The 15,085-nt window shown below is 53.3% G+C and overlaps 1 protein-coding gene across 1 annotated transcript in view; it reads right to left on the bottom strand.

Annotated features, from left to right (window-relative positions):
* Nucleotides 1–15,085, bottom strand: part of LOC121553389 (leucine-rich repeat-containing G-protein coupled receptor 5-like) — a 62,918-nt gene that overhangs the window by 29,908 nt on the left and 17,925 nt on the right. The window contains exon 3 of the mRNA XM_045219150.1: nt 6,869–7,084. Coding sequence (XP_045075085.1) covers nt 6,869–7,084 — 216 coding nt within the window. The remainder of the gene's footprint in view (nt 1–6,868; nt 7,085–15,085) is intronic.

The following is a 15,085-nucleotide window of genomic DNA, read 5'->3' as shown; positions in this document are numbered from 1 at the left end:
ACACTGGAACACTGGGGCTGAGACACTGGGGCTGAGTCACTGGGACACTGGGGCTGAGACACTGGGGCTGAGACACTGGGACACTGGGGCTGAGACACTGGGACACTGGGGCTGAGACACTGGGACTGAGACACTGGGACACTGGGGCTGAGACACTGGGGCTGAGTCACGGACACTGGGGCTGAGACACTGGGACGGCACTGGGGCTGAGACACTGGGACCTCTGAGACACTGGGACACTGGGGCTGAGACACTGGGACTGAGACACTGGGACACTGGGGCTGAGACACTGGGACACTGGGGCTGAGACACTGGGACACTGGGGCTGAGACACTGGGACTGAGACACTGGGACACTGGGGCTGAGACACTGGGGCTGAGACACTGGGGCTGAGACACTGGGACACTGGGGCTGAGACACTGGGACACTGGGGCTGAGACACTGGGACTGAGACACTGGGACACTGGGACTGAGACACTGGGACTGAGACACTGGGACTGAGACACTGGGGCTGAGACACTGGGGCTGAGACACTGGGGCTGAGACACTGGGACACTGGGACTGAGACACTGGGGCTGAGACACTGGGACTGAGAGACTGGGGCTGAGACACTGGGGCTGAGACACTGGGGCTGAGACACTGGGGCTGAGACACTGGGGCTGAGACACTGGGGCTGAGACACTGAGACACTGGGGCTGAGACACTGGGACTGAGACACTGGGACACTGGGGCTGAGACACTGGGGACTGAGACACTGGGACACTGGGGCTGAGACACTGGGACTGAGACACTGGGACACTGGGGCTGAGACACTGGGGCTGAGACACTGGGACTGAGACACTGGGACTGAGACACTGGGACTGAGACACTGAGACACTGGGACTGAGACACTGGGGCTGAGACACTGGGGCTGAGACACTGGGGCTGAGAGACTGGGGCTGAGACACTGGGGCTGAGACACTGGGACAGAGACACTGGGACTGAGACACTGGGACACTGGGACTGAGACACTGGGACTGAGACACTGGGACTGAGACACTGGGACTGAGACACTGGGACGGAGACACTGGGGCTGAGACACTGGGGCTGAGACACAGACACTGGGACTGAGACACTGGGACTGAGACACTGGGACACTGGGGCTGAGACACTGGGGCTGAGACACTGGGGCTGAGACACTGGGACTGAGACACTGGGACTGAGACACTGGGACTGAGACACTGGGACTGAGACACTGGGGCTGAGACACTGGGGCTGAGACACTGGGGCTGAGACACTGGGGCTGAGACACTGGGGCTGAGACACTGGGGCTGAGACACTGGGGCTGAGACACTGGGACTGAGACACTGGGGCTGAGACACTGGGGCTGAGACACTGGGACTGAGACACTGGGACTGGGACACTGGGACTGAGACACTGGGGCTGAGACACTGGGACTGAGAGACTGGGGCTGAGACACTGGGGCTGAGTCACTGGGACTGAGACACTGGGACACTGGGGCTGAGACACTGGGACTGAGACACTGGGGCTGAGACACTGGGACTGAGAGACTGGGGCTGAGACACTGGGGCTGAGACACTGGGACTGAGACACTGGGGCTGAGACACTGGGACTGAGAGACTGGGGCTGAGACACTGGGGCTGAGACACTGGGACTGAGACACTGGGGCTGAGACACTGGGGCTGAGACACTGGGACTGAGACACTGGGGCTGAGACACTGGGACTGAGACACTGGGACTGAGACACTGGGACTGAGACACTGGGGCTGAGTCACTGGGACTGAGACACTGGGACACTGGGGCTGAGACACTGGGACTGAGACACTGGGGCTGAGACACTGGGACTGAGACACTGGGGCTGAGAGACTGGGGCTGAGAGACTGGGACTGAGACACTGGGGCTGAGACACTGGGACTGAGACGCTGAGACAGTGGGACTGAGACACTGGGGCTGAGACACTGGGACTGAGACACTGGGACTGAGACACTGGGGCTGAGACACTGGGACTGAGAGACTGGGGCTGAGACACTGGGGCTGAGACACTGGGACTGAGACACTGGGGCTGAGACACTGGGGCTGAGACACTGGGACTGAGACACTGGGGCTGAGACACTGGGACTGAGACACTGGGACTGAGACACTGGGACTGAGACACTGGGGCTGAGTCACTGGGACTGAGACACTGGGACACTGGGGCTGAGACACTGGGACTGAGACACTGGGGCTGAGACACTGGGACTGAGACACTGGGGACTGAGACACTGGGACTGAGAGACTGGGGCTGAGAGACTGGGGCTGAGACACTGGGACTGAGACACTGGGACTGAGACACTGGGGCTGAGACACTGGGACTGAGACACTGGGACACTGGGGCTGAGACACTGGGACTGAGACACTGGGACACTGGGGCTGAGACACTGGGGCTGAGACACTGGGGCTGAGACACTGGGGCTGAGACACTGGGACTGAGACACTGGGACACTGGGGCTGAGACACTGGGGCTGAGACACTGGGACAGACACTGGGCTGAGACACTGGGCTGAGACACTGGGACTGAGACACTGGGGCTGAGACACTGGGGCTGAGACACTGGGATCTGGAGCTGAGACACTGGGGCTGAGACACTGGGGCTGAGACACTGGGGCTGAGACACTGGGGCTGAGACACTGGGGCTGAGACACTGGGACTGAGAGACTGGGGCTGAGACACTGGGACTGAGACACTGGGGCTGAGACACTGGGGCTGAGACACTGGGACACTGGGGCTGAGACACTGGGGCTGAGACACTGGGGCTGAGACACTGGGGCTGAGACACTGGGGCTGAGACACTGGGACTGAGACACTGGGGCTGAGACACTGGGGCTGAGACACTGGGGCTGAGACACTGGGACACTGGGGCTGAGACACTGGGGCTGAGACACTGGGGCTGAGACACTGGGACTGAGAGACTGGGGCTGAGAGACTGGGGCTGAGACACTGGGGCTGAGACACTGGGACTGGGACACTGGGACTGAGACACTGGGGCTGAGACACTGGGACTGAGACACTGGGACTGAGAGACTGGGGCTGAGACACTGGGGCTGAGTCACTGGGACTGAGACACTGGGACACTGGGGCTGAGACACTGGGACTGAGACACTGGGGCTGAGACACTGGGACTGAGAGACTGGGGCTGAGACACTGGGGCTGAGACACTGGGACTGAGACACTGGGGCTGAGACACTGGGACTGAGACACTGGGGCTGAGACACTGGGGCTGAGACACTGGGGCTGAGACACTGGGCAGGCTGAGACACTGGGGACTGAGACACTGGGGCTGAGACACTGGGGCTGAGACACTGGGCTGAGACACTGGGACTGAGACACTGGGGCTGAGTCACTGGGACTGAGACACTGGGACACTGGGGCTGAGACACTGGGACTGAGACACTGGGGCTGAGACACTGGGACTGAGACACTGGGACTGAGACACTGGGACTGAGAGACTGGGGCTGAGAGACTGGGGCTGAGACACTGGGGCTGAGTCACTGGGACTGAGACGCTGAGACACTGGGACTGAGACACTGGGGCTGAGACACTGGGACTGAGACACTGGGGCTGAGACACTGGGATACTGGAGCTGAGACACTGGGGCTGAGACACTGGGACTGAGACACTGGGACTGAGAGACTGGGACTGAGACACTGGGACTGAGAGACTGGGGCTGAGACACTGGGGCTGAGACACTGGGATACTGGAGCTGAGACACTGGGGCTGAGACACTGGGGCTGAGACACTGGGGCTGAGACACTGGGGCTGAGACACTGGGGCTGAGACACTGGGACTGAGACACTGGGGCTGAGACACTGGGGCTGAGACACTGGGAGCTGAGACACTGGGACTGAGACACTGGGGCTGAGACACTGGGGCTGAGACACTGGGACTGAGACACTGGGACTGAGAGACTGGGACTGAGACACTGGGGCTGAGACACTGGGACTGAGACACTGGGACTGAGACACTGGGGCTGAGACACTGGGACTGAGACACTGGGGCTGAGACACTGGGGCTGAGACACTGGGGATGAGACACTGGGGCTGAGACACTGGGACTGAGACACTGGGGCTGAGACACTGGGGCTGAGACACTGGGACTGAGACACTGGGGCTGAGACACTGGGGCTGAGACACTGGGACTGAGACACTGGGGCTTAAACAGGCATGGCGCTATGTATGAGCTAGTTTACACATCACCTCACTCACATCAAGGCCCAGTGTTTAATATGTATTTCCATATATTTATGAGGTTGGAATAATACTGTGGAATTGTGAAAATGATGATAATGCTCTTTTAGTGTAAGAGCAGTTTGAAAAGACTCCCTGAAATTTCTGCCTGTTTTGGTGGGGATGGAGTTTTGGCCTGCCTGCCTGCCTGCCTGCCTGCCTGCCTGCCTGCCTGCCTGCCTGCCTGCCTGCCTGCCTGCCTGCCGACCAGTAAGAAAGAGAGTTCCAAACCGCTCTGCCAATAACAGCTAGTTTTCAGTTTTCCCCTCCCCACTCAGTCCACTCCCAGACAGTCCTGGCTAAATTCTTGCTTGAGAAATTGCTCTTGTTAAGAAGCTATTTTTGTTTCTTGTTTTTACCATTTTAATTGAAAACAATCACAGTAAGGTACTTAATTGTAACCCATAAATGATGGTGGTGTTGACAGATTTGTTTGACAGTTGGGAACAAGCTAACTTACTCCCTGAAGGCCTCAGGAGGGGATTCAAGAGAAGCAGGAGAGGCTGTCATCACATGAACGGATGCAAAGAATGTGTGTGTGTGTGTGTGTGTGTGTGTGTGTGTGTTCGTGCGCGTGTGACCGTCATCGCCTGAACGGACGCAAAGAGTGTGTGTGTGTGTGTGTGTGTGTGTGTGTGTGTGTGTGTGTGTGTGTGTGCGTGCGTGACCGTCATCACCTGAACGGACGCAAAGAGTGTGTGTGTGTGTGTGTGTGTGTGTGTGTGTGTGTGTGTGTGTGTGTGTGTGTGTGTGTGTGTGTGTGTGTGTGTGTGTGTGCGTGTGTGTGTGCGCGTGTGGCCGTCATCACCTGTCAGGAACTGAACGGATGTTCTCTCATTCAGTTTGTCTAAATGTTTTTCTTCATCCCTTCTTCCTACACTCTGTCAGTAAATATCCCCTGGTTCCAGCTAGGCGCTTTGGTGAATGGACTCTCTGTGTGTTAATAAATAAACAGAGGATGGGAGGATGGTGGAACTGGGGAGGAGAAGAGGGGAGGAGAGCTGGAGGGAGGAGAGGGGATGGAGAGGTGGCAGAGAGGATGGAGGGGTGGCAGAGAGGATGGAGGGGTGGCAGAGAGGATGGAGGGGTGGCAGAGAGGATGGAAGGGTGGCAGAGAGGATGGAGAGGTGGCAGAGAGGATGGAGGGGTGGCAGAGAGGATGGAGGGAGGAGAGGATGGAGGGGTGGCAGAGAGGATGGAGAGGTGGCAGAGAGGATGGAGGGGTGGCAGAGAGGATGGAGGGAGGAGAGGATGGAGGGGTGGCAGAGAGGATGGAGTGGTGGCAGAGAGGATGGAGGGAGGAGAGGATGGAGGGGTGGCAGAGAGGATGGAGAGGTGGCAGAGAGGATGGAGGGGTGGCAGAGAGGATGGAGGGGTGGCAGAGAGGATGGAGAGGTGGCAGAGAGGATGGAGGGGTGGCAGAGAGGATGGAGGGAGGAGAGGATGGAGGGGTGGCAGAGAGGATGGAGAGGTGGCAGAGAGGATGGAGGGAGGAGAGGATGGAGGGGTGGCAGAGAGGATGGAGGGGTGGCAGAGAGGATGGAGGGGTGGCAGAGAGGTTGGAGAGGTGGCAGAGAGGATGGAGGGAGGAGAGGATGGAGGGGTGGCAGAGAGGATGGAGAGGTGGCAGAGAGGATGGAGGGAGGAGAGGATGGAGGGGTGGCAGAGAGGATGGAGGGGTGGCAGAGAGGATGGAGGGGTGGCAGAGAGGATGGAGAGGTGGCAGAGAGGATGGAGGGAGGAGAGGATGGAGGGGTGGCAGAGAGGATGGAGGGGTGGCAGAGAGGATGGAGGGGGAGGCAGAGAGGATGGAGGGGTGGCAGAGAGGATGGAGGGGAGGGAGGAGAGGATGGAGGGGTGGCAGAGAGGATGGAGGGGTGGCAGAGAGGATGGAGGGGTGGCAGAGAGGATGGAGGGGTGGCAGAGAGGATGGAGGGGAGGGAGGAGAGGATGGAGGGGTGGCAGAGAGGATGGAGGGGTGGCAGAGAGGATGGAGGGGTGGCAGAGAGGATGGAGGGGTGGCAGAGAGGATGGAGGGAGGAGAGGGGATGGAGGGGTGGCAGAGAGGATAGAGGGGTGGCAGAGAGGATGGAGGGGGCTGATGGCAGAAGGGTGGAGGACGAGTGAGGAGGGTAGACAGGATGAAAAGAAGAAGAGACAGACTGTTGTCTAGTGCTCACAGGACCACCAGGCTGAAGAGGTTGGCCAAGGAGAGAGAGGGGGACGGAGAGAAGGACAGAGGCTGTTGTCTAGTGCTCACAGGACCACCAGGCTGAAGAGGTTGGCCAAGGAGAGAGAGAGGGGGACGGAGAGAAGGACAGAGGCTGTTGTCTAGTGCTCACAGGACCACCAGGCTGAAGAGGTTGGCCAAGGAGAGAGAGGGGGACGGAGAGAAGGACAGAGGCTGTTGTCTAGTGCTCACAGGACCACCAGGCTGAAGAGGTTGGCCAAGGAGAGAGAGGGGGACGGAGAGAAGGACAGAGGCTGTTGTCTAGTGCTCACAGGACCACCAGGCTGAAGAGGTTGGCCAAGGAGAGAGAGGGGAGCGGAGAGAAGGACAGAGGGAAGACGGAGGAAGAGAGGACACGGTAGTATCCAGTACTCACAGGACCACGAGGGAGGAGAGGTTAGTGAAGGCCCGGTCAGGTATATGTGTGATTCTGTTGAGAGCCAGGGTCATGGCCTGAAGGGAGGACAAGGCCTCCAGGGCGTCAGCCGGCACCTCTGTCAGGGAGTTGTCATCCAGCCACAGGTGACGTAGAGACTGGAGGCCGTCGAAGCAGCCCCGAGGAATACTGGAGATGTGGTTGGCATCCAGACGACTGGTCAGAGAGAGCGAGAGAGAGAGAGAGAGAGAGAGAGAGAGAGAGAGAGAGAGAGAGAGAGAGAGAGAGAGAGAGAGAGAGAGAGAGAGAGAGAGAGAGAGAGAGAGAGAACAGGACACAGTTAAAAAATAATAGGAAAAGCCTCCAGGTAATGTAAGCAGAGGACCACCCTGCAGGGTTTCGTCTGATGAGATTTTGATTAAAGAGCAGTGAGGTGTCTTAGGGCCCCTCATCACGCCGTCTGAATCTCAACCATCTCACACACGATCTGTCCATCACGTCTCCCCAGCGGGAGTAGGTCTGACCCAGACTAACACAGTGTGTGTTCCTCAGTTACGGGGAACTGAGCAGAACTTTATTCATTCATTCAAGGTTTCACCTGGGTGTTGTTGAGAGGGGAACGTTTTGGCTTGGCCTGGGCTATGTATGGATGCCAGCGGTGGGATAATAGCCAAAGAGATGTAGCTGTGTGTGTGTGTGTGTGTGTGTGTGTGTGTGTGTCATGCCCCTCTCTCCCATCACTACAGATGCTATATATATATATATATATTATGTATTTATTTCATAAACAAAGTTATGCAACACCCAATTCCCCTGTGTGAAAAAGTAATTGCCCCCATTACACTCAATAACTGGTTGTGCCACCTTTAGCTGCAATGACTCCAACCAAATGCTTCCTGTAGTTGTTGATCAGTCTCTCACGTCGCTGTGGAGGAATTTTGGCCCACTCTTCCATGCAGAACTGCTTTAACTCAGTGACGTGTGGATTTTCAAGCATGAACTGCTCGTTTCAAGTCCTGCCACAACATCTCAATTGGGATTAGGTCTGGACTTTGACTAGGCCATTCCAAAACTTCCAATTTGTTGCTTTTTAGCAATTTTCATGTAGACTTGATTGTGTGTTTTGGATCATTGTCTTGCTGCATGCATCCCCAAACCATCACACCACCACCACCATGCTTGACCTTTGGTATGATGTTCTTACTGTGGAATGCAGAGTTTGGTTTTCGCCAGGCATTACTGGAACCATGTCGTCCAAAAAGTTATACTTTTGAACAATCTGTCCATAGAACGTTCTTCCAAGAGTCTTGATGATCATCCAGGTGCTTTTTGGCAAACTTGAGTCAACTTTTTGGACGAGATGGGTCCCATTATGCCTGGCGAAAACCAAACTCTGCATTCCACAGTAAGAACATCATACCAAAGGTCAAGCATAGTGGTGGTGGTGTGATGCTTTGGGGATGCTTTGCTGCCTCAGGACCTGGACGACTTGCCTTAATAGAAGGAACCATGAATTCTGCTCTGTATCAGAGAATTATACAGGAGAATGTCAGACCATCCGTCTGTGAGCTGAAGCTGAAGCGCAGCTGGGTCATGCAGCAAGACAATGATCCAAAACACACAATCAAGTCTACATGAAAATTGCTAAAAAGCAACAAATTTGAAGTTTTGGAATGGCCTAGTCAAAGTCCAGACCTAATCTCAATTGAGATGTTGTGGCAGGACTTGAAACGAGCAGTTCATGCTTGAAAACACACACGTCACTGAGTTAAAGCAGTTCTGCATGGAAGAGTGGGCCAAAATTCCTCCACAGCGACGTGAGAGACTGATCAACAACTACAGGAAGCATTTGGTTGGAGTCATTGCAGCTAAAGGTGGCACAACCAGTTATTGAGTGTAAGGGGGCAATTACTTTTTCACACAGGGGAATTGGGTGTTGCATAACTTTGTTTATGAAATAAATATGTAATTGTTGTGTTATGTGTTCACTTATGTTCCCTTTATCTAATATTAGGTTTTGGTTGAAGATCTGATAACATTCAGTATCACAAATATGCAAAAGTAGAGAAAATTAGAAAGGGGGCAAATACTTTTTCATAGCACTGTATATATATTCACCACTCTGACTGATACCTTGGGTCTTCTACGTCTGGCCGACTTCAAATCCCTTTAAAAGCCTATATACAGTTATATACAGTTATATACAGTTATATAGAGCCTATATACAGTTATATACAGTTATATACAGTTATATACAGCCTATATACAGTTATATACAGCCTTTATACAGTTATATACAGTTATATACAGCCTATATACAGTTATATAGAGCCTATATACAGTTATATAGAGCCTATATACAGTTATATACAGCCTATATACAGTTATATAGAGCCTATATACAGTTATATACAGCCTATATACAGTTATATACAGTTATATACAGTTATATACAGTTATATACAGTTATATACAGCCTATATACAGTTATATAGAGCCTATATACAGTTATATACAGCCTATATACAGTTATATACAGCCTATATACGGTTATATACAGTTATATACAGCCTATATACAGTTATATACAGCCTATATACAGTTATATACAGCCTATATACAGTTATATACAGCCTATATACGGTTATATAGAGCCTATATACAGTTATATACAGCCTATATACAGTTATATACAGCATATATACAGCCTATATACAGCATATATACAGTTATATACAGCATATATACAGTTATATACAGCATATATACAGTTATATACAGCCATTTCCCATTTCTATTTTTGTAAGCGCTGGTTTCTCACTGTGGAGTATTTACGAGACAGCCCAGGAAAAATACATTAAAGAAACGCCCAGATCAGCAAGACTAAACAGAATGGACAGTCGTTCATTATGAAGTTGACTGTCAAGTGTGTGTGTGTGCGTGCGTGCTTGCATGTGTGTGTGTGTGTGTGTGTGTGTGTGCGCGTGCGTGCTTGCATGTGTGTGTGTGTGTGTGTGTGTGTGTGTGCATTCTGAATCACATGGAGGGTGTTACACAGTGACAGTGGGATGAATGGAGAGGTGCACGGCCCTCTTTCCAAACAAGACGAGGTTCTATCAACAAAGTGCTTCAGGAAGGATGCAGCAGCCCTGCCCTGTACCCTCCAAGGCTAACCCACAGTTTAAACACACTAATATTCCTAATAATAATAATATTAAAACCCCATAAAGAAGAAGAAGAAGAAATTAGTTCCTATCCTAGTCAGCCGTGTGTAATCTGCCACAAATGAAAAAGCTCAGCCAAACGGACCTCCCGCTGATCTGTTTTCCTCTGTCCTCCCTACACTACCGCTGATCTGTTTTCCTCTGTCCTCCCTACACTACCGCTGATCTGTTTTCCTCTGTCCTCCCTACACTACCGCTGATCTGTTTTCCTCTGTCCTCCCTACACTACCGCTGATCTGTTTTCCTCTGTCCTCCCTACACTACCGCTGATCTGTTTTCCTCTGTCCTCCCTACACTACCGCTGATCTGTTTTCCTCTGTCCTCCCTTCACTACCGCTGATCTGTTTTCCTCTGTCCTCCCTACACTACCGCTGATCTGTTTTCCTCTGTCCTCCCTTCACTACCGCTGATCTGTTTTCCTCTGTCCTCCCTACACTACCGCTGATCTGTTTTCCTCTGTCCTCCCTTCACTACCGCTGATCTGTGTTCCTCTGTCCTCCCTACACTACCGCTGATCTGTTTTCCTCTGTCCTCCCTACACTACCGCTGATCTGTTTTCCTCTGTCCTCCCTACACTACCGCTGATCTGTTTTCCTCTGTCCTCCCTACCCTACCGCTGATCTGTTTTCCTCTGTCCTCCCTACACTACCGCTGATCTGTTTTCCTCTGTCCTCCCTACCCTACCGCTGATCTGTTTTCCTCTGTCCTCCCTACACTACCGCTGATCTGTTTTCCTCTGTCCTCCCTACACTACCGCTGATCTGTTTTCCTCTGTCCTCCCTACACTACCGCTGATCTGTTTTCCTCTGTCCTCCCTACACTACCGCTGATCTGTTTTCCTCTGTCCTCCCTTCACTACCGCTGATCTGTTTTCCTCTGTCCTCCCTACACTACCGCTGATCTGTTTTCCTCTGTCCTCCCTACACTACCGCTGATCTGTTTTCCTCTGTCCTCCCTACACTACCGCTGATCTGTTTTCCTCTGTCCTCCCTACACTACCGCTGATCTGTTTTCCTCTGTCCTCCCTACACTACCGCTGATCTGTTTTCCTCTGTCCTCCCTTCACTACCGCTGATCTGTTTTCCTCTGTCCTCCCTACCCTACCGCTGATCTGTTTTCCTCTGTCCTCCCTACACTACCGCTGATCTGTTTTCCTCTGTCCTCCCTACACTAACGCTGATCTGTTTTCCTCTGTCCTCCCTACACTACCGCTGATCTGTTTTCCTCTGTCCTCCCTACACTACCGCTGATCTGTTTTCCTCTGTCCTCCCTTCACACTGAACACAAAGGTAACTAATTAGGACCAATCCTTCCTACCCAATATCTCCTCTCTCGCTCTCTCTCTCCCAGGTTGCATCCCAAACGGCACACTAGTCCCTTATTAGCGCATTACTTTTGATCAGGGACGTTTGGGCTCTGGTCAAAAGTAGTGCACTGTGTAGGGAATAGGGTGCCATTTGGGACTCATCCACTATCTCCTCTCCAGTATTTTCACAAACCTGGTGTCGGCAGATTTCAAAGGCCCTCTGCATTAAAGCAGAGGGATAGATAAAGGCATTGTTCACTAATCCTTTCCTGGACTGGCCAGGGCCGTAAAAAACGCCTTGGTTGGCACGGGGCTTTGAAAAGTTAGTCTCCTTCTGGCATAGCAGAGAGAGAATCGGTGTTGGAGCCTCAATTACGACTCAAGTGTCTGCCTGGGACCCATTTCAACAAAGAGGAGAGGAGAGGAGGGTAGCTCTGAGGGCCAGGGGGGCCACTACTCAAATGAAAAGACAACCACTTCAGAAAAGCCAGGACGTTTTAATCGACACACTCTTTAAAAAGCCTTGCGCAGCAGCTGCATTGCGTCACCACTATAGTTGAGATTTTCTGCATCTTGTTTTTTTCCCTCCCTCCCCTCCCTCCTTCCTTCCCTCCTTCCCTCCCTCCCTCCCTCCCTCCCTCCCTCCCTCCCTCCCTCCCTCCCTCCCTCCCTCCCTCCCTCTCCTTCTCTCTGTCTCCTTCTCTCTCTGTCTTCCTTCTCTCTCTGTCTCCTTCTCTCTCTCTCCAGGCATTTCTTCCTCTGTGTCTAGAGCTATGCTCAGCGTCAATCTTCGTAAACAACAACATTGACCACCGGCAGTGCAATGATGAGATGAGCCTCTCCTGACCCGTGTGCGTGTGTCTGTGTGTGTGTGTGTGGCTCATGGAACTGTTTGCATGGCTGAGATCATTTCCCCGACTCAGGCTCTTTTAGCCTCTGGCTCCAAACAGTTACATTTTCCCCAAATTACAGCAAACCCCAACAGTGGCCAGGGAACCTAAATTAGTCTCTCTTCAATTAGATACAACTCATTCAGGAAGAGGAGCGGGAACAAGAGACTGTAAAGCTGATTGGCTGTTATATCACCTATAAAGTATTCAGTTGGGCTATTTGTTATATAGAGGCTATTGACATTGCATTTGTTCACTCCAAGAAGGAGACGGAATCCATGTTAAATAGTGGAGCTCACAGACTATAATATCACCTGTATATATTATATGACTGCGCTATTTGGAATATAAGAGGATATTGTTCAGGTTTATTTCTCTTTATATAGCAGAGGGGCTTCCGTCGGAGGTGGACGGACGGGGAGGATGAGGAGAGGGAAAGTGAAGCGCCCTCCTCATAACTCTGGCTCACAAGGTGGTCCGAGTGGAAACTTTAGACTCCGCTTCATCCAATCAAAATTCCCCAAGGAGGGGCACATCTGCCGGGCTGTTGGAATGGCTGAGAGGGGAGGAGAGCAGAGAAGAGCAGGGGTTGATTGGAGAGGGAGGGAGGCGGGGGAAGGAGTGAGGTTGGGGGTGGGGTGGGGTGGGATGTTCAGGAGTGGTCCGCCTGCTTACAGCTCTCATTAACACACTGCAGGGTGAGTGACAGGCAGCTCTCATTAACACACTGCAGGGTGAGTGACAGGCAGCTCTCATTAACACACTGCAGGGTGAGTGACAGGCAGCTCTCATTAACACACTGCAGGGTGAGTGACAGGCAGCTCTCATTAACACACTGCAGGGTGAGTGACAGGCAGCTCTCATTAACACACTGCAGGGTGAGTGACAGGCAGCTCTCATTAACACACTGCAGGGTGAGTAACAGGCAGCTCTCATTAACACACTGCAGGGTGAGTGACAGGCAGCTCTCATTAACACACTGCAGGGTGAGTGACAGGCAGCTCTCATTAACACACTGCAGGGGTGAGTGACAGGCAGCTCTCATTAACACACTGCAGGGTGAGTGACAGGCAGCTCTCATTAACACACTGCAGGGTGAGTGACAGGCAGCTCTCATTAACACACTGCAGGGTGAGTGACAGGCAGCTCTCATTAACACACTGCAGGGTGAGTGACAGGCAGCTCTCATTAACTGCAGAATAACACCTAGCCTTGAACCCTCCAGCACCCTCTCACCCACACACAACGTCCTTGGGTGGTTGATTCCAGATCACATCGTGTGTGTACGGAGTTGGGGGGGTCCTGACCACACACACACTGCGTGAGGGAGCAGAGAAGAAGTCATTCCACTGATACACATGGCTAAGTATTTAGCTATTTTCCTGTCTCTCAAGTTCATTTACGCTATTTGTGTATTTTCACTTTGAATTGTTGACAGAAGCGTGTTTAGTAAATATGGTGCGGATCACATTTCGGCCATCACGGAGAGCTCTGGAGAGTTCTAAGATGTAGATGTATATTTGTGGAGGGGGGAGGAAGGGAGAAGGGGGAGGAGAAGGGAGGAGGGGGAGGAGAAGGGAGGAGAAGGGAGGAGAATGGGGGAGGGAGGGGAGAAGGGAGGAGGAGGAGAAGAGAGGAGAATGGGGAGGGGAGGAGAAGGGAGGTGAAGGGGGAGGGGAGGAGAAGGGAGGAGGAGAAGGGAGGAGGGGGGGAGGAGAATGGAGGGGGAGGAGAATGGAGGGGGAGGAAAACGGAGGAGGGGGAGGAGAAGGGAGGAGGGGGAGGAGAATGGAGGAGAGGGAGGAGAATGGAGGAGGGGAGGAGAAGGGGGGAGGGGGAGGAGAAGGGGGGAGGGGGAGGAGAAGGGGGAAGGGGAGGAGAAGGGGGGCGACACATCTCCGAGCCAGGAGGTCCATGCTTGTCTCAGAAGAATGGGAGTCATTTTATATTGACGTTTCCTGCAGAGACCCAGCTCTGTGATCTAAACCTGGCAGAGACAGACAGACGCAGCCAGCCACTACGCTCTGGTCTGGTCTTCTCTGGTCTGATCTGGTCTGGTCTGATAAGGTCTGGTCTGGTCTTCTCTGGTCTGATCTGGTCTTGTCTGATCTGGTGTGGTCTGGTCTGATCTGATGATCAGAGAGCACAAGACTCCTGTCTGTCTGCCTGCCTGCCTGTCTGTCAGTTTGCCTCTCTGTCTGTCTGCCTGCCTGCCTGTCTGTCAGTTTGCCTGTCTGTCTGCCTGCCTGCCTGCCTGTCTGTCAGTTTGCCTCTCTGTCTGTCTGTCTGCCTGCCTGCCTGCCTGTCTGCCTGCCTGCCTGCCTGTCTGCCTGCCTGTCTGCCTGTCTGCCTGCCTGTCTGCCTGTCTGCCTGTCTGCCTGCCTGCCTGCCTGCCTGTCTGCCTGCCTGCCTGCCTCTCTGTCTGTCTGCCTGCCTGTCTCCCGTATGAACGTCAGGTTGTCTTCCTTTAAAGAGTCAGTCAGTCAGGAGCCAGTCACTGTCTGTAATTATCCTGCACCTAAACAATACCGCTTTCAGACCAAAAACAGACACATTGTCTGAGGAGACAAACGCTCGTTCCAACCCACTGCCTGTTGTCTGCTCCTGTCTCCGGTCTGAGACAATAAGAGAGGAGAGCTACCTGGTGGAGAGCTACCCCCGCTCCTCCGCCCCACCCAGCCCCGCCCAGCCGAAGCCTGACTGGAACAGTGACCTGAGATGTCAGTCTTGTTTGTCGTCGGGTTGAAAGGGGATTCTGTAATCCTCTCCCTGCCCCTCCTCCCTGGCTCTGTAACCT

Source organism: Coregonus clupeaformis, unplaced genomic scaffold (genome assembly GCF_020615455.1).
Source record: "Coregonus clupeaformis isolate EN_2021a unplaced genomic scaffold, ASM2061545v1 scaf2097, whole genome shotgun sequence".
Classification (NCBI taxonomy): domain Eukaryota; kingdom Metazoa; phylum Chordata; class Actinopteri; order Salmoniformes; family Salmonidae; genus Coregonus; species Coregonus clupeaformis.
This window is presented reverse-complemented; position numbering and strand designations above follow the sequence as displayed.